This window comes from Zootoca vivipara, chromosome 16, assembly GCF_963506605.1.
Source record: "Zootoca vivipara chromosome 16, rZooViv1.1, whole genome shotgun sequence".
NCBI classification, from domain to species: domain Eukaryota; kingdom Metazoa; phylum Chordata; class Lepidosauria; order Squamata; family Lacertidae; genus Zootoca; species Zootoca vivipara.
In genome coordinates, this window is record NC_083291.1 from 13,719,762 (window position 1) to 13,744,921 (window position 25,160).

Consider the following 25,160-nt stretch of genomic DNA (forward strand, 5'->3'; position numbering starts at 1 on the left):
AGAAGTTATGGTATATATAATGGTAAATGTTGGTAATTTAGAAAAACGGTATGTAGAGATTATGTAGGAAACAATATAGGAAAAAACTCAACTACGGCTGAGAAGTCGTTGGGGAAGGGAGGGAGGGTCTAGGGTGGGGTTGGGGAGGAGGGAGGGAAGGGTTTGAATATATAGATAAGACATTTGTAACACATAGTTATAAGTGTATTTTATTTCTATTGATTTATTGTTGAAGTGTTTTTAAAGTGATGTACAATTTGAATAAATAAAATAAATTTAAATTAAAAAAAAAAAGATTAAAAAAAGAAAGAAAGAAAGAAAGAAAGAAAGAAAGAAAGAAAGAAAGAAAGGTAAAGGACCCCTGGACAGTCAAGTCGTCAAAGGCGGCTATGGGGTTGCGGCGCTCATCTCACTTTCAGCCTGAGGGAGCCAGCATTTGTCCAGAGATGGCTTTCTGGGTCATGTGGCCTGCATGACTAAACCGCTTCTGGAGCAACAGGAAACCGTGACGGAAACCAGAGCACACGGAAATGCCGTTTACCTTCTTGCCACAGCGGTCCCTATTTATCTACTTGCACTGGCATGTTTCCAAACTGCTAGGTTGGCAGGAGCTGGGACAGAGCAGCAGGAGCTCACTCTAATATTTTGGGTTGTACCAAACTAAGCCCAGTGAAACTAATGAGCCTGAGAGTTAGTTGTGTTCATTAATTTTAATAGGTCTATGCTAGGTAGAGCTAACATTGGAGACAACCTTTTGTATTTTATATGGTCACCTTTGTAACGAGATCACGAGTGAACCAGGTTTCAATTGGCTTCGAATTCTCCCCCAAATTCACATGGGTGAACGCTAAGCCAGGTTCGGGGGAAGAGAATGCAATCAAGGGTCAGGCTCCCAAGTTTGCATGCAGGCATCTGGCGATATCTACATCGATCACGGACACAGCCTTGCACTGTGACGCATTTGCGTTACCTGTTCCAACTGTTCCGGCGTCCATGGGCTGTCCCCGATTACCCGCTTGGCTGCGTAAAAGCTCATTCCTGGAGGAGGCTGAGGGATCCCAGAACCTCCGGAACCACTTGATGAAGAAGAGCCCTGTCCCGCTGGCACACTTTGGCGACTCTGGGGTTCATTCAACACGTATCTAGAGGAAGGAAGAAAACGCATTCAGGGCGTTATTCGGGGCATTCGGGTTCCCAGGTCAGGGCTGGTGAGCTAGTGAACAGGCACAGGCTGTGCCAGTAAAAAGTTGCTCAGATTGAAAAACTTCGCCAGAGCAGGCAATTTCAAAAGACCGCGGAGCAACTCTTTGTGTCACATGACCACCGAACTGCAATCCCCTCTATGGTCATCTGCAGTGGTGGCACTGTAGCACAGCAGGGTCAGCATTCCTGTCCTCCAGCAAACTCCAAGGAACTTATTCCATGTTCCTTTGGGAAGAAAGTATCAGAGAGCCTACTTTTTTGTCTAATGAATGAAAATGCAAACAAGAAAGGAGACTTACATATACCAAGTGTCTACGGTGTTACCATAAAACCCTACTGCAAAGTAATTAAACAGCTCAGAAACAAGTACGATGTATACAAAAATGCAACCATTCTTCCAAAATATTAGTATCATTTCTATAAATAAACTTAAAAGTAATCAGGCATCGGTTTTATTTCAAAGAAGTGAAGTTTTAGGGAGCATTCATTGAGAACAGTAGTTTATCAACAAGAAACTGGAAAACTCTTGTTAAGTAAAGGTCTCGTCAATTACTAAACATTCTTTAACCATACACTGTGAAGGAAAGCGTTTTAAATATGAGAGTATTCAAACCCCAGCCCATTTTGTTGATTTTGGCAATACTGGCCATACACTTGTATGGGAACAGAAACAGCAACGGCTGATCTGCAATATTACTTACCCATAAGGCATAAGGAGGACATCTAACATAAAATCCAAGAGCAGCTGCACAGTCTTTGGTTTCTCGGCAAGATTAAACGGAGAAGCTGCTTTCAGAGGTTCAACAGGGTATTTCATGTGAAAAAGGGTTGGTATTAGAAGGTGCATTAGGCTGAAAAACAATTATATTTACTGCCACTGTGAAACATGCCTTCATGATCTATTAGTTTTCACTTGATACCTATCACAACTAACACTGAGAGTGAAAGCAAATTCTTGTCCACCCAAAGCAAATGTGGAGAATGTTCAGAGGCTATTTAAAAAACCATTCTTAGTTTGGTTTATGTGCATTTTCTAAATCTAGAATCGGGAGCTTCAAGCAATATAGTCCACATAAAAATTACGCTTCTCTTTCTACAGAACAACTAATCCCAAAGGAACTGCATTTTCAAAATTCCACTGAAATTAACTCAATCCAATGGCCATTTGTAACTCAAAAGATCATAACCAAGATTATGATTAATCCATATACGGAGAAACGTTGCTTAACAAATGGAGCAATATGAGTTCTAAAGTCCACATTTCCAGAAGGGCCTATTATGCAGAAGTTGGTATGCCTCTTGAAAACAACCACCACAAAAATTCCCTGTCTGAGAAAAACAGGAGATAATTCTAGACTAAACTCTGAATTGAACTACAAAGTTGTACTACTGGGAGACAGCATTTTGAGTCCCACTAGTGCAATAGGTCTCCCCCCCTAAAGTTCCCCACAAAACAGTTCTGTGGGGGTTGGGTGAACAGCATATGGGGACAGGAGAGGGGAGACCTTTCCATTAGACAAGCAGAAATGACGGAATGATCTCCATAGTGCTATTCTGATTTCTACCCTTAGCCTTCCTCCTATTAGTTTCCTGCACACAAGAGATATTTTCACATCGGGAAACAACCAAACTGTGCGACACCCTCTCCTCCAATGTCTAATCTTTAAGTGGAAGAGCCCCCTAATGGTTATACCACTAGATTTTTCTCAACATGTAATTGCAGTCTAAAATGCAGTCAGACTCATTAAAGGACATAAAAAAAATGGGGGTGAGAGACAATTAAAATTAAGACAATACAAAAGAAGTTGTATGCTTAGAACATCATACCTGTCTTGTTGGGGTTGGGGTTTTCCTTCCATTGCAGTAAGCAGAGTGGGAGCAAGCTCACATTGCTTTTCCACAGGCAAACGGGGGTAACCCATCTTAACGTATATTATGGTGAAATTCTGCAAAAGTACAAGATAAATCTGCATAGAACCACTTCAAAGCAACAGTGACATACAATGTCTCCACAAAGGTTTAAGAAACTTGTACAGAATAATCCTCTTATCGGCAAATTGCAATCCCCATACAGTCGTACCTTGGTTCTCGAACGTAATCTGTTCCGGAATTCCGTTCGCCTTCCGAAAACGTTCGAAAACCAAGGCACAGCTTCCGATTGGCTGCAGGAGCTTCCTGCACTCAATCGGAAGCCGTGGAAGCAGTGTTGGATGTTTGGCTTCCAAAAAATGTTCGCAAAGCGGAACACTCACTTCCAGGTTTTTGGCATTCGGGAGCCAAAACGTACGAATACCAAGGCGTTCGAGAACCAAGGTACGACTGTATTTGCAGTCAACCAGTCCAGTTCATCAGAATTACTATAACCTCATTTGCCTTGAGCAAGAGTGATATGCTCTTAATTGGGCCGATTCCAGAAGCCCATTTCCTAACAGATGTAGGTTGCTAGGAGCACATTACATCAACACTCCAGGCAAAATTCAAGGTTGTAGCTTTGACTGCTAAGGCCCTTAATGGAAAGCGCCATTAAAAGCTGAGAGATTGCGTCCACCTCTGTATCCTGCCATAATCAACTGGAAAAGCCCTCCAAACCATCTTTGAGCTTTTACACAGACATTTGAGTGGCTGTGTAAACCAATGTCAATCAACTACTGCACTGACTTGCCAAAGTTTTAGCCTCACCCTGAAATTTGCTTTTTTTAAAAAAAAAATTTGAGAATAATTTTGGCAATGGAACGGGGCAGGTAGTCAAAAGAAACGAATACAGGCAATCATGAGCACTCAAGATTCTGACGAAAAATCCAGGAAGTCTACGAATCTATTTATCTATCTTTAGTATTTAATGTTTAATAATAACAATAATAATAAATTTTTATTTATACCCCGCCCTCCCCAGTCAAAACTGGGCTCAGGGCAGCTAACACCAATAAAACTACAATAAAACATAAAAAGCAATTAATTAAAATACAGATTAAAATACAATATTAAAATTTAAAATGCAACTTCATTTTAAGTAGTCCATAAATCCAAACCATGAGGGAGCAAAAACACAGGGGTCAGACTAAGTTCAGCCCAAAGGCCAGGTGGAACAGCTCTGTCTTGTAGGCCCTGCGGAAAGATGACAAATCCCGCAGGGCCCTGGTCTCCTGTGAAATAGTGTTCCACCAAGTTGGGGCCAATACTGAAAAGGCCCTGGCCCTAGTAGAGGCCAATCTAGCCACCTTATGGCTCGGGATCTCCAGAATATTGTTGTTTGTGGACCATAAGGTCCTCCGCGGGGCATACCAGGAGAGGCGGTCCCGTAGGTTTAGAAGTTTAGGTTATCAAGCTCTTGACTACATGTTTGTATATCTTCTATGTCAAGGGGACAGGCTGTAGCTCAGGGACGGAGCACGTGCTCTGAATGCAGAACGCCCCAAATTCAATCCCTGGCATCTCTAGGTAGGGCTGGAAAACACTCCCGACTGAATCCCTGAGAGAACCACAGCTAGTCAGAGTAGACAAGACTGGCCAAGACAGACCAATAGTTTCCTGACAAGTCTGGGTATTATTTGAATGTTAAAGGTCATGCATGAAAATCTACTGATGTTACTAATTCAATGCACGTCTCCTCCATCCATTTTCAGTGACATAACTATTTGCGTTTTTGAAACGACAGAATTGTTAAGACAACTGGATGAAGTTTCTAACTATTGTAAGCCCTCATATTTCATCGGCCGACAACTTTTGAAAGAAGTCACTTACTGTGACAAAGGACACGGCAGAAGGATCCTGGTATTGGACCAGCAAAGTCTCCACCGGCAGCTGGATTTTGGGGCGACTTTTGATACGTTTGTTCAGGTGAACAAGCAATTCCATAACCTGAGAGAGAGAGAAAATAATCATCTTGGATCTGACCAATTTGGGTTCCACAATTGACAAACTCCAAGATAGAATGAGCTAATAATTTCTAGAATACCAAAGGATAGTGAATGCAATACCCATATGGCATCCCATGTAACCTTTTTTTAAAAGAATGAGTCCAATGAGTTATTCTTTTCGCCCGCATGCACTATTGAGCCAGAGAGACAAGCTGAACCTGAACCCCCAAAAATGAACCAAACATTTATATTTTTTTGACCCAGAACAGATCCCTGAATAATATTCAGGTTGCCAGCCCAAAATAAAAGTAAAAACAAATCTGATGTGACGATACACGAGCAGGCTCCAAGCAGAATAAATTACATGCATCTAAAACTAACCTATGGGAGGATTTGTAATCATTGTCTTTGTATGTGCTTCTGTGCCCAGGGAGTCTATACAAACCTTCTTACGTACTCCTTCCTGTGTACTGGAAAGCTTCAGAAGAACAGGCGGTAGGAATTTGGATATAATATTCTGCAATTGCTCATCCGTTTCCGCATGGCCAAGACGTAAAAAGACACGCTCAAGCTGATCTATTGAAAAAGTAAGGGGAAGACTACTTAAAAACTAATAAAATCTATGACAAACAGCAAAACTAAAATAAAATGGACTAACTGCATTATAGTACTGTTTGACCAAAGCTCTTTGGTTGTCAAGACTGGATTTATTTTATTATCCCAGTGCAAGAATGCCAGCAAAATATCTCATACAAACTGGGAGCCAATATCAAAAACCAGTGTTTTCATTGCAGACAATTTTACAGCTCACACTTCCACATAAGAATATTTGTGTCAACAACAAGGTCACCAATGGCCATTTTGATTTATTTGATTTACTTTGTAGCCAGCCAGATCTCAATAAATCAGTGTGGCGCGCTCTCTTTTTCTCTCTATATATACACACACACACATACACACACCCTCCACCTACACGCATATATATGGGTCTAACCATACCTAACTGTAGACACCAAAAGCTCCAATGAAGAAAAACATCTTTCACTGTTTCCAAAAGACAGGCTTTTGGAATGGCACATTTACAAGTGGGTCAGGCATCTAGAACACTAGCTTCCTAGGAAATATTATTAAACTGCTTTTACATCATATGCTAGCTTTCATTCCCCCCCCCCCCAATGATGGCCTATTCCAACAATTGCAATAAGAGTTTTAATGGATGTCAATGAACTAAAGCACTTGTTGATTAAACAATTTTAATCAGCTAGGCTATAAATTAATGACACACTTCTTTGTTTTTTAAAGTACTGGTGTACTGATCATCCAACACGACAAGACAAAAAAAAAAGGTAGCATTTTTATTAAAGTTTAAGATATCTCTGATGGCACTTATCATTTAATTGGTTAACAGGTGATTCATCAATTATTCTCTGTCATACTTATTTCTTATCACATTCCTTATCATTATACTGCTTTGCAGTACTATTTGTTTCTCTATGACAGTGAAGTGAAAATTACTCTCATCAAAGTTTTTCAGTTCTACAAATAGGTGTGTAAGAAGTATGGTTCATTACAAGAAGTGAAATATTATCTACACCCCTTGCTCTTCAAACGTTAAGCCATCCAAATAATATTTCCTATCTTCTTATAGGTTTTTCCCCCTATACTATTGCACACATTAATATGTAGTCATACATATATTCCTTACGTTAAGACATCTCTACATTTTTCTGGTCCTGTGTGCTGAACACTGAACACAATGCTAGCACTTCCATCAACTTTTTTTTTAGGTTCTATATGCAAGTTGCTAAACACGGGTTGTCATAAAATGGCAAAAACAATTAATACAAATCATCCAACAAGAAGGGATGAGCTAAAATCCTGCTGTAATGAAGTGCTTCTGCTATGAATGAACTGCTTGCTTAATGGCTCCAAACACGGCTTCAGGAAACTGGTCTGCAGAAAAGCTTTGTATCATATAGCTATTATGCCAGCAAATGTGATTTTAGGGGTCTGGAGAAACAAGACAAGGACCAGTCTGGAAGAAAGGGAATCCATATTCCATATCCTTTGAGTGGATTATATTCATGTAAAAATTTGGAAGAAATCCCAAATAAGAAATCCCACTTTATTAGAATGTAGCACCTGTTTCATATGATAGCTTTCGGCTCCTTGAATGTCTGTGACTTCGCCTCCTTCAATACTGTACTTTCAAATGAATGCCCTGTAGCAGGCCAGCCATACAATACTATCACATGTTTAGCTTTTCACAATGACACCGAAAACTGATAGACACAGCACTTTTTTTAAAAAAAAAAAGCCCAGAGTGAAATAAGCACCCTATTGATTTTCTAAAACTGTAGCTTCCTCTTTTCAGATATGAACCCCAATTTCAAACTTAATTCTTTTTTCACGGTAGCTTGTTCCATTTAGTAAACATGTGCTCAGATGCCTTGCTTGTATCACTTTCTCAAAGTCCAGGTAAGGAAGGGGTACCCCTACAGTGAAATTAATGGCATATAAATGCCCCTTAAAATAGATTTTTATAGTACCAAATCCCTATACTTTCACTACATCATGTTGATACACTGACTACAGAATGGAGGCAGCCGTGCATCAGGGGCTTGCCAAACCAGATACATTTCAGGGTAAGTCTACTCAGCACAATATTATCCATGGAATGTTGCCACAAAGGACAGGCCTTTTACACAACAGAATTTTCAACTACAGGGCTTGCAACAGTAATGTTCTGCAAGGTGGTTTGGGATAATGACTTGCATCCAATTTCAAAGTGAGGACACCAATTTGCAAGGGTGCTGTAAACTTTAAACACTGTAATCATAGTCGAGAATCCAGCTTTTAAAGGCAGCATAATTTAAAACGCTTCAAAGGAGTAATTCTTAAAACTTTCTCCCCAAAACCTTGTTAGAAGAGCACATTTGCCAGAAAGGAAGAGGTGAATTTAGTAATCCCTGTTTGCATCATCATCATCATCATCATCATCATCATTTCTACCCATATTCTATGTTTAAAAACATACTTATTTTACCAAGAAAGGTGGAGGGAGGGGTGGAGGATGATGGGCATCAATAGCGAATGAACTTTCCTGATACAAATGGACCTCCAAAGGTTGTTTTAGTACAACACCACATTTCTGTGCTCCTGGACCAATGTGAAAAGCCCCCAGGACACATGATTTGACCCCATGTGGTAGCTCCTTCCTACAACAGTGTTGCATTTCCCAAAAGAAGCTACACAGGCACAGAAAGGCACTGAAGGATGCTCCATTTACAGATGGCTCTTCATGCTACCCAGGCAGCACAGGAACATGAGAACACAATTAGAGCCTGCTGAATGAGACCAATGGCCCATCACTTCCAAACTCCCGTTCTCACAATGGCCGACCTGTTACCTACTGGAAGGCCACAAGCAGGACTTGAGCACGACAGCACCCCCTTCTCACTTGCAGTTTCCAGCAACTATACCCAGGGAGCTAAAGGGACCCCTGGACGGTTAAGTCCAGTCAAAGGCGACTATGTGGTTGCAGTGCTTATCTCGCTTTCAGGCCAACGGAGCCGGCGTTTGTCCACGGACAGCTTTCCGGGTCATGTGGCCAGCATGACTAAACCGCTTCTGGTGCAATGGGACACCATGACGAGTGCCAGAGCGCACAGAAACACCGTTTACCTTCCAGCCACAGCGGTACCTATTTATCTACTTGCACTGGTGTGCTTTCGAACTGCTAGGTTGGCAGGAACTGGGACAGAGCAATGGGAGCTCACCCTGTTGCAGGGATTCAAACTGCCGACCTTCCGATCGGCAAGCCCAAGAGGCACAGTGGTTGAGACCAATCATAGAGTATACTGCCTCCAACCATGGAAGCAAAGTCCAGCCATTTGGCACTTGAGATGTGTGTTTTCAGGACCCACCCTACACTTGTGAATGCAATATGTTTTAACTGTTTTAAATTGTTCTAACCTGCCCTGGGACCTGCGGGTGAAGGGCAGGAAATAAATGCAATCACAATAATAATAGTAGTAACCACTGATAGCCTTAGGAAGAAATTGTGCTGCAAACACTTCCTGAACTGCAGACGTAAGAGTGATCATTAAATCACAGGGCACACTAGGAAAGAGAAGTCTTGCTCGTATTTATTTATTTATTAGCATTTATAAAGTGCTTAATATTTCAACAGCTTAATAGTCAGCACTATTTCATGAAGGAATTTTAAGAATTAATGAAATTCATGAGATGGCGTGTCAAAAGATGTTGTGTCACCTCTCATCAGAGATGTCAAGAGTACTGCCAGTGACGCACACTTTCCAAATCTCCCATGCAATAGGTGCACGCCACTCGAGTGCTGGCACGATTCCTCATTTCAAACTTAGCATCATCGTGGACTTTCACAGAACAATTGCAACTATCGTGCAGCACCTGTTGTTTCTGAAACCTCGTTCATAGATTCATAAGGACTATAAATCTAAGCACACTTACGGTAGTAGGTCTCACTTCCCAGTAAAGGTGCTTCTGAATGCATTGCACGTGGCATTAAGCAATGCATCCCCTCTCGGACTAAGCCAAACCAAAACTAAGTGTGAACAAGCAAGCATGCAGGTATTCAGAAGTAAAACTGTGGCCACTTCACTCCCATCCCTGTCCTGCTACTGCTCCATTACCCAGAGATAAGACAAGGAGGTTTAGGTATGTGTGAACCGACACACAGTTTGTCTTTCCGCAAACAAACCATGAGTATTAGTCAAGAGCAAACCTTAGCTACAACTTGCAGCTTGTTTGAACAATAATAATAAATTTTTATTTATACCCCACCCTCCCCAGTCAAAACTGGGCTCAGGGCGGCTAACACCAGTAAAATTACAATAAAACGTAAAAGAAAGAAAAACAATTAATTAAAATATGGGTTAAAATACAGCCTCATTTTAAAGTAGCCCAAATCAAAACCATAAGGGAGAAAAACATAAGGGTCAGACTGAGTCCAGCCCAAAAGCCAGGTGGAACAGCTCTGTCTTGCAGGCCCTGTGGAAAGATGGCAAATCCCGCAGGGTCCTGGTCTCCTGTGAGAGAGCATTCCAGCAAGTCGGGGCGCCAGTACTGAAAACGGCCCTGGCCCTAGTTGAGACCAATCTAACCACCTTATGGCTCGGGATCTCCAAAATGTTGAAGTGAGGCAAACCATGGGTCCAATTTCACCTATTACACCGAGCAAAATTATGGCTTAGCTTCCGGTTGGAGAAAGATCAGGAGAGGAGCAAAATGGTTCAGATGTTTGTTCTGTGGACCCACAGTGTTGCTCTTTCACACTTAGCCATGGTTTGGCTTAATGAAACATGCTAACTGGGCCTGTTAAGTTAGGTGAAAACCAGGCCACAGATGGGAACTGCATGTATGTGGGTTGCTTTACACCTTTGAAATGTACAAATAATTTTTGTTACACCAAGTCTCCAAAATCAACTATTAGCTCAGGCTGCTTTTAAAAATACATGCTGGAGGTAAATTATACGGCAGAGAAAGTTTACTTATGTTTTAAGTCAGCTGTTCTGGTGAGGAGCATAACAGAAATGGAATACAGTACTTCAGGAGCTAAGCATTTTTAAGTATCATTTCACCTCCCAACATTTTGGAACAAGTACAGAAACAAATCATGTAATTTCAAACCCAAGAAAACCAAAGAATTGGGGCACGGAGAAGGCTTACTCAAGATCAGACAGAATTACATATCCTGAAGGAGGAAACGGAGATGAGAAGGTTTTATTAAGGGACTGTTCCACGCAAGCACTACAGAAATCACAATTACAGCCCCAGCCTCTGCATCTTTGCTCAAAATAAATATTACACTGCACAACCGGACTTTCTACCAAGTCCCATCACTGTTCCTCTAAGGATCTCTTCTGCAGGGATGAAGCAGGAACATGCAGAGATTGTGAAAGAGCCATTTTCAATGAGACAAAAAAGAAAAATACATTTCCCAGCTTGCCTCAGTGTCATAAACTGCAGGCATTTCCTGTCACAAAGAATTACTTCCACGCCCCAGCAGAGCAAGGCTTGGGTCCCTTTAACGGGGGGGGGTGTTTGGAAGAGAGAGAGAGAAGCACTAAATTTGGAAGGCAATTTTGGGGGTGGGGGTGGAGGAGACTTGCAGCAGGCAAGACACGTTGGGAAATAAAAAGCTTCTCTTACGGTGGCAACATCCTCTTCCCTTCCCCAACATCTCCACGTCTGAAAGACTGTGTGTGTGTGTGTGTGTGTGTGTGTGTGAGAGAGAGAGAGAGAGAGAGAGAGAGAGAGAGAGAGAGGAAGGTGACCCTCAACAAGATCTCTCCCCACCCCCCAAAAAACCATCCCAATTCTAGGTGGATCCAAGAGACTCCCTAGAGCCGGATGCTAACCCGGAAAAGCAAAGTCATTATTGCCGCCTGGCCTGCACTTTTCACAGTGATAAGATTGGAAGAATCAAATCAAGCGGAGCCCGGTGTGTGTGTGTTTTTTAGGGGGGGGGGGCTTTGGATTGACTGCCCCAGAGGAATATAAAAGGGGGGGGCTTTGGCTTCGTCAAATCCCCAACGGGAACATATCTATGGCAAGCATGCCTCGTTTCCATCGAGAAGAACGAGGCGCACGTACACACGATTCTTTAAAAGAATATATATATAAAAGCAGGGTGGGAAGAAGAAGAAGGGTGTCAAAGCACCAATATATACAGTATATTGCGGGGGCCCCTCCCCAACCCCCCTCCGCCCCGATGCGCTACTTTCAATTTCCTAATATGACTTTGCACAACAGAGGCCTAGGCTCCCGGCTTCCTCCTCCTCCTCCCTCCTTCCCTTCCTCTCCCCCATCCTTTCGGGGCACAAAACCCTCCTCCTGCCCCCCTGGAGGCTCCACATTTGCCCCCCCCATGCGAAACAAGGATCTCCATAGCGAGCGGGGGGGGGCTTGGTTGCAGGACCCTCCTCCGACGCCCACCCTATAAAGAAGGGCCCGACGACCACTCCCCTGGTGCAAGGAGCCCCCAGCTTCTTTTTATAGAGATTATGAGGGGGGGATTAAAACTTGTCAGCCCACCTTCCCCCCCCACCAAAAAAGATACCCCCCTCCCCCAACTCCTCTCTGTGCCAGAGGGCCCCCCCCCCACTTACTCAGTTCGTCCTGGGCAGCGTTAGCGGCCGCAGCCATGTTGTCAGCTGGGGGGTGTGGGGAAAAGAAGGGAGGAGAATAAGGGAGCCTTAGCCGGTCGCCCTCTTCGCTCCGCACCCGTCGCCCCCTTTCCTTCTCCCCGACGTCACCCCCTCCCCCCCCCACGAGCTTCTCCTACTGAGAGTTGAACCCGAGGAGGGAAATAGAAAGAGAGGCAGAGGAAAGGGCTGCTTTTCTTCTTCTCCTTCTTCTTCTCCTCCTCCCTCTCCTGTGACTCTCCCTTGAAACGCCAACCACCGTCGAGGCTCGATGCCCTGCGACTCTCCGGCTCGCTCTCTCCCCTCCGCCGCGTGTGCATGTGCCTCGCACGCTTTGCCTTGCTTGCACACCCTTCTTCCCCACCCTGCTCGGGTTTTATATTTAGAAAAGGCTGAGCACGCCGCTCAGCCCCGCCAGCTTGCTCGGCTCTCTTGTTTTATTTTGCAGCCCCACGTTTTCCTCCTCCGAGACGCTCTCTTCCCTAGTCCAGGGAAGCCCCAATTTCTCCACGCGCAGATGAACTCAAGGTCTTAAGTTGTTGTTCCTCTCCCTACGAAATATTTCTCTTTTTTTGTGGTGGGGAGAACCCCCCCCCCCATGTGCATTCTCATCACAAGACGGGAAAGGAAACTGACCTGCCTCCATGCTGTCTTCCATGGCTTAGTGATGTTGTATCTACTCTTGTCCTCCTCGCTCACCCGCCGCCCCGTCTAAAATGAGGTGGAGGAGGTAGTGGGAAAACAAAAACCAAAAGCACTTAAATAAAAATGAAAGGAGAGTTTCTCCCCCTATCTGCGGAAGGTGATTGTAGCAGTCGGGGTTATTTCTGCCTCGAAAGGTATTTAAGCGGCATGGCTCATTGTTAGAATTTCCCAGGTGTAGACTTAAGTAACCCTCCTGTAAATCCTAACCCCTCCCCCAAGTGTCCCTATTTTCCAGGGACAGACCTGGATTTAAAGAAGCCATCCTGATTTGATCCCGGAATGTCCCACTTTTCCTTAGGGCATCCCTATTTTCATCAGAGAAATGTTGGAAGGTTATGTGACACCCAAGCAGAGGCTGGAAAGAAAAGTTGCTGAATTGCAACTCATTAGCAAGCTTAAAACCATGGAGCCACCTGGAATGAACAGAGACATAGGATTCTTATCTCATTATACATGATCAAGCTTTCCTTAGCTTAGCACCTCAGCCCTTGCTCCCCCCCCCGCAAGACCAATTGCAGTCATTAACAGTCGTTAACAGTCATCAACAGGTTTACCACTCCTATCAGCCCATCACCCATTCCCATCACCCCCACCCTCTGAATATACATAAGGGTCTGGTGACTTCTGTTTCAGTGTATCTGATGAAGTGTGCATGCACACAAAAGCTCATACCAAAATAAAAACTTAGTTGGTCTTTAAGGTGCTACTGAAGGAGTTTTTTTATTTTGTTTCGACTCAGACCAACACGGCTACCTACCTGTAACCAAGCAGAGGAGATACAGTACAGTACAAACCGCTTGGATGTTGAGAAATTCATAATCGTGCGGCCATTTGCCCCATTCGTAAGTCGAAAAATTAGGTTGTCGAGTCGTTCGTAAGTCGAGGTACCACTTTAGAAGACATCTGAAGGCGGCCCTGTATTAGGGAAGTTCTTTAATGTTTAATGTTTTATTACGTTTTTATATATGTTGGAAGCCTCCCTGAGTGGCTGGGGCAACCCAGTCAGATGGGTGGGATATAAATATTATTATTATATGTCTCTATTTTCATCGGAGAAATGTTGGAGGGCATGATGCTGTCAGGGTGGTGAAAGATTGAATTTTTAACCTACATTTTCAAGACACTTGAATGAAGGAAGTGGGCTGTGAATGTGAAACCAGGGTGTGTAAATTATTCCATACTTCTAAAATGCCCATTATTATTATTCTCTCTCTGTGTGTGTGTGTATATGTGTGCGCGCGCATAGGAAGGTCTTGCCTATTTCAAGAGACTCCTGGCTAGAGCATAGTGTAACTCCATGCTCTCTGCACGCTAAAACATACTGTGCAATGCATGCACACGCCTACAGGATCTCACTCAGTAGGGCCAGACTACCCAACAAGAATACAGATCAGGTTTTTCTGCCACTGTTTCATGGTTTTTCTCCATAGGAATAAATGCAGAGGTGGTAAAAGTGGTGGTCCAAAACATGGTACTTGGCCATGACTGTGCATATTACTTAGCAGCATCCTCTGTGGCCAGATTAGGAGGGCTGGTTTGTGGGTGATGCTGAGTGTGCCATGGAGCTCTTCAGACCATGATGGTGCCCATGCCAGTTTGCCTCTGTTGCTTCTCCCCATGCCTATATCCCCCCTTCCATGTCCTTGAAGTGCCCCCATCCCACCACCCAGGTCCTCAATGTTGCCATGGCTTTCTGCTGTTGCTCTACACTCCCTTCTCATCCATCTGTGCCACCCTTGCAACGCTGAGAGCCCCCTGGCACCCACTGCTGTGCACAGCCTGTAAATGTTGTACCATACCACCACCCTTGGTGTTGGGCTTCCACCTGACCTGTTCCATATGTTTGGTGGCCCTCCAAATTGGGCTACTCTCCCAACCCCATGCATGGTGAAACATGAGAGGTGCTGGAACCAACCATTTTTGAGCTTTTGGAGGGGAATCACTCAAAATGCATTTGGGGGGAAGAGAGATTTTGGGGGGGGAATTTGCCCCCCCCCCAGGGTGATACTCTAAATCCAAATTGATACTCCATATCTAAATAACTTTATTATACTAGCCATTGGCCATGACAAATCTGAATAAAAAATAAATGCAAGCAAAAGGGGTACTGCACCACAGATACTCAAACATATACTTCCTAGTTCTGTTGGCAAAACCCTGGACATTTTGCCGATTTTTTGAAATTCACCCCAAATGCTAATTTCACCATTTGGATCCCGGACATGTCCAGGAAGTTCTGGACATATGGCAACCCTAACCCACCTCTCTGCCCATGAGCAATCCTATGCGCTCTCCTGGGGGTCTTCCTGCCCTCTGCAGAGCCTGTCTCTTGCAATGGCAGTTTGTCTCTAGCTCTGACTAGGCTGTATTTTCCATCCCACTGGGTTATCTGTTCACACAGCTAGCATTGTTGGGAGTTGTGGTCCAGCAGAGTCTTGAAAAAAGAGTCTTCTCTTTCTCATCCTCCAGCCTTTTTAACACTGACCTGTGCAGGTTAAACTACAATTCCCAGCATTGTTTTGGAGGGGGGACTTTAAATATACAGTGTGTAACAAGTGCAATAGAGGAGAAAATGTATTTTGGTGTTTTTATATTGTAAACCACCCTGTGATCCTTGGATGAAGGGTGGTATAGAAATAACAATAGTTATTTTCCATTTTTGGTGAGGCTACGGGACCTCCCGGAAAAGCAAATATACAACCTGCTCCTGTTAGGCACAGATCAGAAGACAACCCGGGCGGTCGCCAGATTCTGTGTTCAGATCTGCAGACACAGACCTTCCCCTGAACCAAACTAGGTCGTTTGAAAGTCCCTAAACCTGGTTCCCCGAGCGACCCAGGGCCAGTTCTCTGCGGCAGCTTATCTTAAATCTTTAAGTACCTTTACGCTGTGTCAGGAGTATGGGCAGGAGTCAGGCTCTGGGGCCTGTAGTGCTTTGCAGGACTGGGGCCTGCCTCAGCTTGTGCTGGAGAAGCAAGGAGTGGCCACTCAGGTGAGGCCACTTGATAACTCACTGCACCTGGTGGCAAGAGCTGGAAGGGACAAAAGCTCAGCATTTTCCTTCAGCTCTTGGCCACAGCAACGCTATGCCTGCCTGGTTGCCTCTGGCCTCTCCCTCCTTGGACCCTTGCCTTGCCAACGCCTTGATCCTCGACCCTTGGACCTTTGCCTTGCCGACGCCTTGATCCTCGACCCTTGGACCTTTGCCTTGCTCCTTGACTCCCAGACCTTCGCCTCTGCCTTGCTTCTTGACCCTGCGACTGCCTGCTGCTGGACCCTCAGCCCTGCACCTGTTCCTGCTTCTTCATCACCATCTTGCCTCTGGTCCTGATGTCCTCAGCCAGGGCTTCAACCGCCCGCCAACCGGACCGTGACACGCTCACTGTATTTTTAAACATTAATTTTATCATTGTACAAAGTTTTATATGTACGGCATGTTTTGTCCTTTGGGATTATTGCTCCCCGAAACGTGTTTTAAAAGCTGGTCTACAACCGTAATAAATTTATTCATAGTTGTTGTTGTTATTTGGATCAGAGGCCATCAAGCAACCACGTGAGAATCCAGTGTGATAGGAAGAGCCGTTTTATTGCAAATTAATTGACTGAGAGTGGCCTAAAGTCACATGCCTTGCCTATTAAGAAATTAGAAACCCTAACTATGCTGAACCAGCAAAGTGAACAGCTAAAATAAGAGAACCTAAGATTGTTTTATGGAAGCTTTTTTTGGACTGTATAAATATTATAGTATGATGCATTCACAAGATAGATTTGAACTATGAACAATGGAAGGAATTGGTGATTATTAGCGGTGCTTTTTTCAGGGGGTACTCAAGGGTACACAAAACCTGCACGTCTTTTTTGTGTTAAAAATGTTGCACTTACTATAACTATGGTGAGCACCTGCACCTATTTTTCTATTTAAAAAAGCACTGTGACTGTGAGAGAAGATGGCAGCAAGAGGGGGGAACCCTGGAAAATGGGGTGGGAAGTCGACAAAACAAAATTCAATTTTATATTGGAATGTATACGTGAAATGTGTGGAAATTTAATAAATTATATGGGGGGGGATTATAAACCCGCAGCTGAGTCGCTTAGAATACACGTCCTCGGTTTTCCCCCTTCATGCTCCTCCCTCCCCGTTATGGTGCTCCTCTCCAACCCCGCCCACCCTCCTCTCTCATTGACCCTTCCGTCGCAATGCCTGTCGTCGTGCACGTCCCTTATTTCGCCGTCTCCCCCTCCCACCCAGTTTGCGTGCCGCGCCACGTCCCGGCCTTCCGGCCTCCCTATTCCCCCGCCTCCTTTGGATTGGCCCGCTCCCTTTCCATTCCCGACCGCTACTGTCTTCCTGACTGACGTGAACAGAAAACCCTCCCGCCTCCCCATTCCCACCCCTATCCTCGTTTGGATTGGCCTCTCCCTTTCCAATATACAATGACTGACGTGAACAGAAAACCCTCCCGCCTCCCTATTCCCGCCCTCCCCCACCAAGCTCCTTTTGATTGGCCGCTCCTCTTCCAATCCCGACCTCTCCTCCTGTTCTCTCTCTGTGCGCCTGACGTTGGACGGCAGGGTAACGTATGGTGCCCGCCTTGCTCCTCCTGCTTTCCCGGCCCACCCAGTCAGCGTCCTCGCTTTCTGTCCACGCGTCCATGTGTTGTAGCCCCGCCCCTCCCGCGGCCGAGAGCGGCGCGAGGGAGCTCGCGAGGAGGCGGCGGCGTAAGCGTCGTCGTGGCGGCGGCGCGCGCGAGGCCCCTCCCGCGAGCGGTCGCCCTTGGCTACGGGCATGGCGTGGGCGCGGCCCGCTCCGGGGGTTCCGGAGGGGCTGCGGCCGCTGCCGCTACCGCCCCTCCTCCTCCTCGTGTGGGTCTCCGCCTTGTGCCTCTTCCCTCGGCCGGCGGAGGCCCTGGTGGAAGGTCTCTACTGCGGGAAGCTGGTCTGCTACGACGTGCTGGGCGTGAGCCGGGATGCCAGCAAGGCTGAAGTGGCCCGGGCTTACCGGCAGCTGGCCCTCCGCTACCACCCGGACCGCCAGCGGGAACCCGACCCGGACGGCAAAGGAGCAGAGGCCGCCCAGGAGAAGTTCCTGCTCATCGCCACCGCCTACGAGACCCTCAAGGTGAGAGAGTGGGGCCGGGGTCGCCCCCTCCCTCCTCCTCCCGCCCCGGCCGGACGCCTCCGGTAAGACACGCACCGCCCGCACCCTCCTCCTCCTCCCGCCCCCCTCACGCACCCAGGCTCAGTTTCTCCCAACAGCACCCACCTCCCTGGCTCCCTTGGGGAGAAGGAGCAGCTGCGGGGAGGAGGGTGACAGGAGCGGCTGGCGCAGGGAGGACTCTGGACAACCCCCCCCCTTTCGCATCTCCCCCTCTCAATATTTCTCTCCCATGAAAATAGGGGTGTCTTCCTATTCCATATGGCTTCCAACATACAGTACAGTACATACAGGTGAAACTCGGGAAATTAGAATATCATGGAAAAGTGCATTTATTTCAGTAATGCAACTTAAAAGGTGAAACCAATATACAAGATAGATGCAGGACATGCAAAGCAAGATATGTCAAGCCTTTATTTGTTGTAATTGTAATTATTTGTCATTAAGCGGGTCAATTATAAATGGAATGTAATTAATGAAATGTAATAGTGATGTTTATTTTTGTATTATTGTAACTATTTGTTTTATTACTGTGGAATTTCCAAAAGAAAGCATTATGTAAAAAATAAAAGAAAAATAAAAAATAAAAAGTTGCATTACTGAAATGAATGCACTTTTCGACAATATTCTAATTTTCCGAGTTTCGCCTGTAGAAACATAATAAAACATTGGAAAAAACTTCCCCATACAGGGCTGCTTTCAGTCCTGTATGTAAAAGCATAATATAAAAACATAATGAAACATTAAACATTGAAAAAACTTTCCCATACAGGGCTGCTTTCAGTCCTGTATATAAAAACATAATGAAACATTAAACATGGAAGAAAACTTCCCTATACAAGGTTGCCTTCAGAAGGCTCTGGATCCGTTAACTCCACACCTCCAACATTTCTGTGATGGAAATGAGGGGCATCGTCCTATTCTATCATAATAATTTCAGTATTTATATCCAGCCCATCTGACTGGGTTGTCCCAGACACTCTGGGCACCTTCCAACATATATATAAACATAATGAAACATTAAAAAACTTCCCTATATAGGGCTGCCTTCAGAGGTCTTCTAAAAGTTGTGTAGTTATTATCTCATTGGCTCAGGGGTTGCATTACTCCATACCCTCCAACTTTTCTCTGATGAATAGAGGGACGTCCTAAGGGAAAGCGGGACATTCCAGGATCAAATTAGAAATCTGGATGGCTTCTGTAAATCCAGGACTGTCCCTGGAAAATAGGGACACTTGGAGGGTCTGCCTTCGTGGGGTGTCCTCTCTCCACAAAACACTTCTAGACAGTGTTAGAAACTCAGATATATTAGCTAGGTGCCAAATGGCCCCTTAAACCAAGGTTGCAGTTGCCATTTTTAGGCAAGACAGCTCTAAAGTCTCATTTTTTCAAACGATGGACCAACTGCGATTGATTCTCAGTTAAACACCTGTCTACTTCAGATAACAAACGAGCTTGGTTAAAAACTTGACTGACAATATATATGTCAGTCCACAGATATATTGGCCTACAGTGGTACCTCGGGTTACGAACACGATCCATTCCGGGACGCAGTTCGTAACCCGAAATGGTCGTAACCCGAAGCACCATTTTGCGCATGCGCAAAGCACAATTTCAGCGCTTTGTGCATGCCGCTTCTGCACATGCACAGAATGCACACACGGCAAAAATACTTCCGGGTTTGCGGTGTTCGTAACCCAAGGTGTTCATAACCCGAGGTACGACTGTATTCTGACCTCTTTTTCTTAATGGAGACTGCTCCTGCTTAGGCTGCACAGAAAAAGCAGTTTGGTTCCAGAAATTCATTCCGATTGTGCAGATAAAATATAACTGATAGAATTCCAAGGGGTGGGGTGTTAGTGTGTGAAAACAGGGTTTGCCGTTTATATGCATACACCAATATATTATTGTGCTGTATAATATGCATGGTGTTGGTGTATATATGTCAGAGAGAGAAGAGAAACTGGCCCATTAAACCAAGGTTGCCAACACTGCAAGCATGCCTTGCCTAACTAGCTTCAGTCATTAGTTTAATGTGTTTGCTCATAACTGCTTTGAGAAGAATAGCTTGTCAGTAGTCAAGTGTATTGCTTCAGAAGCATGAAGCATAAACACCTTTACTTTTTGCTGTTATACTCCTGTTGTATAAATACTATTGATTATTTTATGTTTGAAAATTTAATTTAAGAGTAGTGTTCAGCTAGAGATAATTGCCATAAGTACAACCAAAAGCAATTACTTAAACTGAAGGGATGGTTGTTGTTTTTATTCATTGACTTATGGGATATTTCCAAATGAAAACCTGCCAATCATCATTTGCAGGATGAAGAAACTCGTAAGGATTATGATTATATGTTGGATCATCCTGAGGAGTATTACAGCCATTACTATCACTATTATAGTAGAAGATTGGCACCCAAGGTAGATGTCAGAATCGTGATTCTAGTCACTGTCTGTGCCATCTCTGTTTTTCAGGTAAATATCTTTGTCTCCAAACTGTTCCATTGTTACCATCTGACCTGGAAAATACTGAAAGACAAAATGTAATATGGCTAGTTTCTTACAAATGTTTTCCCTTTGTGTAAAAGGCAGTTGATCAAGCGCTGTCTGCTCTCTATATTATGCCTGCAAAGGAGGTGGCTGTCCTGAACTTATTACCTACAAAATAAGGAACATGCCAGTATTAAAAATATTACATCACCTTTCCCTAAGATTTTTGGACACAATACATGAAAAGGGGATTTTAAAAAAAGAGAGTGAATATGAATGCAAAGCTAGGCAAATAAAGAAAACAATAGAACAATTGATATAGTGCATCCTATATACCGGTACTATATACAGTACTGAGTACCACAGGGAAGGGTAATTTGCTTATTCTCTAAGGCTAATATTGCTTACCATTTTATATTTTAGTTCTTCAGCTGGTGGAGTAGCTACAATGAAGCTATCAAGTACCTAGCAACCATGCCAAAATATCGTATACAAGCCATGGAGATTGCCAGGCAACAAGGGCTACTAAACAGAGCCAAAGAAAAGGGCAAGAACAGGCGGTCCAAGGAAGAAATCCGCAAGGAGGAGGAGGAAATAATCAAAGATGTAATAAAAAACAAAATAGATATCAAGGGTGGTTATCAGAAGCCCCAAATATATGACATACTCTTATTCCAAATCCTTTTAACACCTTTTTATCTGTGCAAGTACATAGGATGGTATTGTTGGTGGATTTATTGTTTCAACATCAAAGGACAAGAATATGGGGAAGAAGAGAAGTTGTATATTATACGCAAGTACATGAAAATGTCACAGTCTCAGTTTGATACTTTGGAAGATCACCAGAAAGAGACTTTTCTTGAACGACAGCTCTGGATAAGAGAGAATTATGAGGTGAGTGGCGCTGACACACAGGAAGTGGGAAAAGAACCTAACGTCCTGACTTCTTAAATTATGTTAATATCACACTTGAGCAAACACGCCTGCTTGTGTTCCATAGTGTTGGTTCATGCACTTGGGGTCACAAGCAGTGATCAGTGTCCCATACACAGCTAAAATACACCAGGTATTTCGTATTATGGTTGTCCAAACTTACTGTCCTTGTAGGTCTTCCCCAACATTTATTTATAGGTTGAGCTGTTGCATAATTACCACGCTTCTTTAAGACTCGTGGGCTTTGTACATAGCTGCCAAGTTCTCCCTTTTTTAAAGGGAAATTACCTCATGCTGAATAGGCTTCCTCGCAAGAAAAGGGAAAACTTGGCAGCTATGGCTTTGTATTAACACTAAATGGTTCACTTCAGTGTTCAAATGAACTTCTTCGTTACTTCCCTTTATTAGAGGCTGAGTGGCGTTGTTTTTAAAAAATGCCTGTCTAAAAATGTGCTACTCAAGTCAGCTTACTGTACAAATCAGTGAAGCAGCACAAGAAGTCACAACACAAAAGCAAAACACAATGCAATAAACTACAATTAACAAGCCTATCATCGGGGGGAAACGGCTCTGATTCAATTTTCAGCAGATGGTGTAGGCTTCGTAAAATTGAGACCTCAATTTGTCAGCTGAATCTCAGAGGAGGGCCAGAAATGAGGTTCCTTAGAGAGGATACTACAAAGACCGAGAGATGGAGAAGGCCCAGTGAGGCAGTCACAGAACGCTCTTCTGAATACATGCTCTCGGATAACCTTATCCTGGTTCTAAGATCAGGGAACCCAGCAATAAATCAGCTTAGAAGTTCTGCTGAAGGAGAAGAAACCTTTTATCTTCCACAACACAATAATTGTCTGTGCTAAAGCAGGTAGAGCTGTCAATCTTTGTTGTTCTAGCGCCATTTAAAAACCAACATACTGGCAATAGAAATGCAGTGTGGCATTTCCAGTCTACTGAGAGAACTGTCACCAGCCTTGTCCCTTTCAATGCCATACAAGTAGTATTAGGTTTTATCCAATGATAGTCCAGCTCATAGCAGAAGCATTGAAATTAATAGGCACAACTAACTTAGGTCCGTTACAACCCATTGTGCCTCATATGCTATGTAAAGAACAGAAGTTGGAAAACATTGGCTTCATTCTGCAGAGCGTGAGTTTGTAAATCTCCCAGTTGATACCAATTTGAATATTAATTAATACTCAATGTGTCACATTAACTATTGGTAATGTACTTTGAAAATAGATCCCAAATGCTAGTCCTACTCAGTAGAGCCATTGAAGTCAATAGACATGTCTAATTAATTTTATTAAGTCTACTCGTGAGTAGGATTAGCATTGACTCAAATCTGACTATTAAGGCTTAAAGCTGTATTCTATTTTTTTTACCCACCTGCGTGGTATCCCCCAAGCACATTAGTTTTAGGATCAACTACTTTCATGCAATCCAGTGCTCCATTTGAATGTCAAATTGGGGAATCTGCATTTTGGGACTGGCCTGTCTACAGTGAAACTGGCAAATAATCTGTGTTGGTAAAGCACAGTGAAGATTGACGTTGCTTTCAGTTAAATCTTTCCTTCTCTTTTAGCTTTACAAACAAGAGCAAGAGGAAGAACTGAAGAAAAAAATGGCATCGGACCCTCGATGGAAAAGATACAGGCGGTGGATGAGAAATGAAGGACCTGGAAGACTGACTTTTATTGATGATTGACACTTGCTGTAACTTATACGGTCCAGTGATGATTGGCAAGAAAAAAATCATACCTAAAAAGTTCAGAGTTTAACTGCTGTGTGTCGGCAATGTTCTGAAACTCAGGAAGTAATCAGGCAGAAAACTAGTACAATTTTATGATTTTTATAAAATAAAAGCAAATCTGCTAAAATATAAAATAAAAGCAAATCTGTTTTGCTTCTTGGTTCACTCGATGATGATTTAAAACAAGCCTGACATGGATCTCGTTAATAGTCTTCTTGTAAGTGTGGTAATATAACAGGCACATAGGTGGGCCTATTTGGCAGGAGGACCCAAATCAGCCATCCAAGCCATGCCCATGTTTTGCCTTTCTTTTTTACACCCCCAAAGTTCAAAGTTGGAGGCTGTCACAAGGCTCCTATCGTTCTTGTATGATAGGAAGTTGAAAGATCGTAGCCTTCTGGCAGGTTCATGTGGTTGCCAGTTTGAGGTGGCAAAGATGATTTTCCAGTGCTGATGAAGGAATAGAAATACACTTTTCAGCAGGCCTCCCTGCTGCTGTAGTAGTCAAAATCCCCTTATAAAAAGCTCCAGAAAAGGTGTGTTACAGTGAACACAGGCTTGCTAAGTTTTATATCAATCCAAGAACCACAATGATGGACACTCTGCACTCCACCAACGACAGCTGCATGTCATTGTTGGAGATGGCTAATGTATGCCTGTGACACAGACTGTACAAACAAATTGCGCATGCACCACATAAACAGCATGCACACTCACATAGCATCATGTACACAATGCAGATACAAACTATCGGCATTCCATGTATCCCCACTAGTGCTGGCGTGGCTGGCTGCAAATAGCGCCTTTTCCTTTGGCTTCCCTTTTGAGAGGATCTCTAAACAGCAGAGGGTTCTTTCACCTCCTGTTCTTAGTGCTAAGGACCACAGTGCTAATATCGGAGATAAAGCTGCTTGTCTGCTCCTTTAAACGGCAGCGTTTCAGCCCACGCATTTGCCAGTGGTGGCATGGCAAGAAATGCCTCTTTAAAAAGCAGGCAAGCAGCATTACCTCTGATCTTAGCACTGTGGCCCTGAGAGCACAGAATGGGAGATAAAAGAGCAGGCAGAGAAGTCTTGCACTGTGGTGCTTGGGGATGAGAGCGGGAGATTAAAGCACTCTTGCCTGCAGAGATCACTTTAAAGAGATTTATCTCCTGAAGCAGCTTGCTGCAACTCCAGTGATTGCATTGTGTGTTTGCACCTGAGAAGTATCCCTTAGCCTAAATAGTTTGAGAAGGAATTAGTTTAGTTTGGATGGTCTTTTCCCAAAATCTCCGCTGGAAAAATGCTCCCTGCGAGCTGGTTTGCATGTAACATCAAGGCAAACCATGGCTTAGTACAAATGGGAGGATTTGCACCTCCCCTCGGTCCTGTTGCTTTGGCCAGGGTAGTGTCTTCCAAACCTATAGCTTGAGAGCTGTAAACCAAAGGAGAAAAGGGGAAAGTCCTAGACTGGGATGGTGAGGGTGCCATGTGAATTAATGGCAAGACAGGCCAAAGCAAATCCACATTTTGCTCTGGTGCAGACAAAGTCATCGCTTTGAAAGGAGCCTACTCCCTGGTGAGTAGCCCCAATGGGATTTGGGTTTCATGCACATTGCTGTGCTCGGATGGGAAGAACCTCCGCCATGGGAGTTTACAGTAATTTTTGGGAGGGTGGGGTCAAAACAATGAAAGGGGGCTGGTTTCTCACATCAGAACTGAGAAGAGTGCCAGTACCTTTTACCTCATCTCTCAGGTTCTACAAATGCCAGAAACCCACACCTTTTTAGGGTCATCCATGCCCCAAGTCCCTACTCTCCAACATCTTTTGAGACAGCAGGTTTACATATCTCCCCAACATACGAGCCAACTCCTAGGGACCGAGGTCCCTTCGCCCAC

General features: G+C 44.1%; 2 protein-coding genes across 3 annotated transcripts in view; one reads left to right on the forward strand and one right to left on the reverse strand.

The window, feature by feature from the left end:
• The window catches only part of ECPAS (Ecm29 proteasome adaptor and scaffold), a 70,279-nt gene extending 57,226 nt beyond the window's left edge, over positions 1-13,053 (reverse strand). The window contains exons 1-6 of one of the 2 annotated variants that reach the window (XM_060268921.1): positions 12,884-13,053; positions 5,506-5,636; positions 4,945-5,061; positions 3,031-3,149; positions 1,905-2,054; positions 971-1,142 (exon numbers count right to left, since the gene is read on the reverse strand). In XM_060268921.1, the coding sequence (XP_060124904.1) occupies positions 971-1,142; positions 1,905-2,054; positions 3,031-3,149; positions 4,945-5,061; positions 5,506-5,636; positions 12,884-12,905 (711 nt within the window). In that variant the 5' untranslated portion in view covers positions 12,906-13,053. Of the gene's footprint in view, positions 1-970; positions 1,143-1,904; positions 2,055-3,030; positions 3,150-4,944; positions 5,062-5,505; positions 5,637-12,211; positions 12,838-12,883 lie in introns of those variants that run through there. The other variant, XM_035140563.2, reaches the window with a different exon arrangement.
• Positions 13,054-17,619: 4,566 nt separating this feature from the next.
• Positions 17,620-24,588, forward strand: DNAJC25 (DnaJ heat shock protein family (Hsp40) member C25). Its single transcript, XM_035140973.2, has 4 exons — positions 17,620-18,071; positions 20,430-20,582; positions 21,021-21,491; positions 23,113-24,588. Exons 1-4 carry the CDS (start codon positions 17,739-17,741, stop codon positions 23,233-23,235), a joined length of 1,080 nt encoding a protein of 359 aa, XP_034996864.1. The 5' UTR covers positions 17,620-17,738; the 3' UTR covers positions 23,236-24,588.
• Positions 24,589-25,160: the final 572 nt, after the last annotated feature.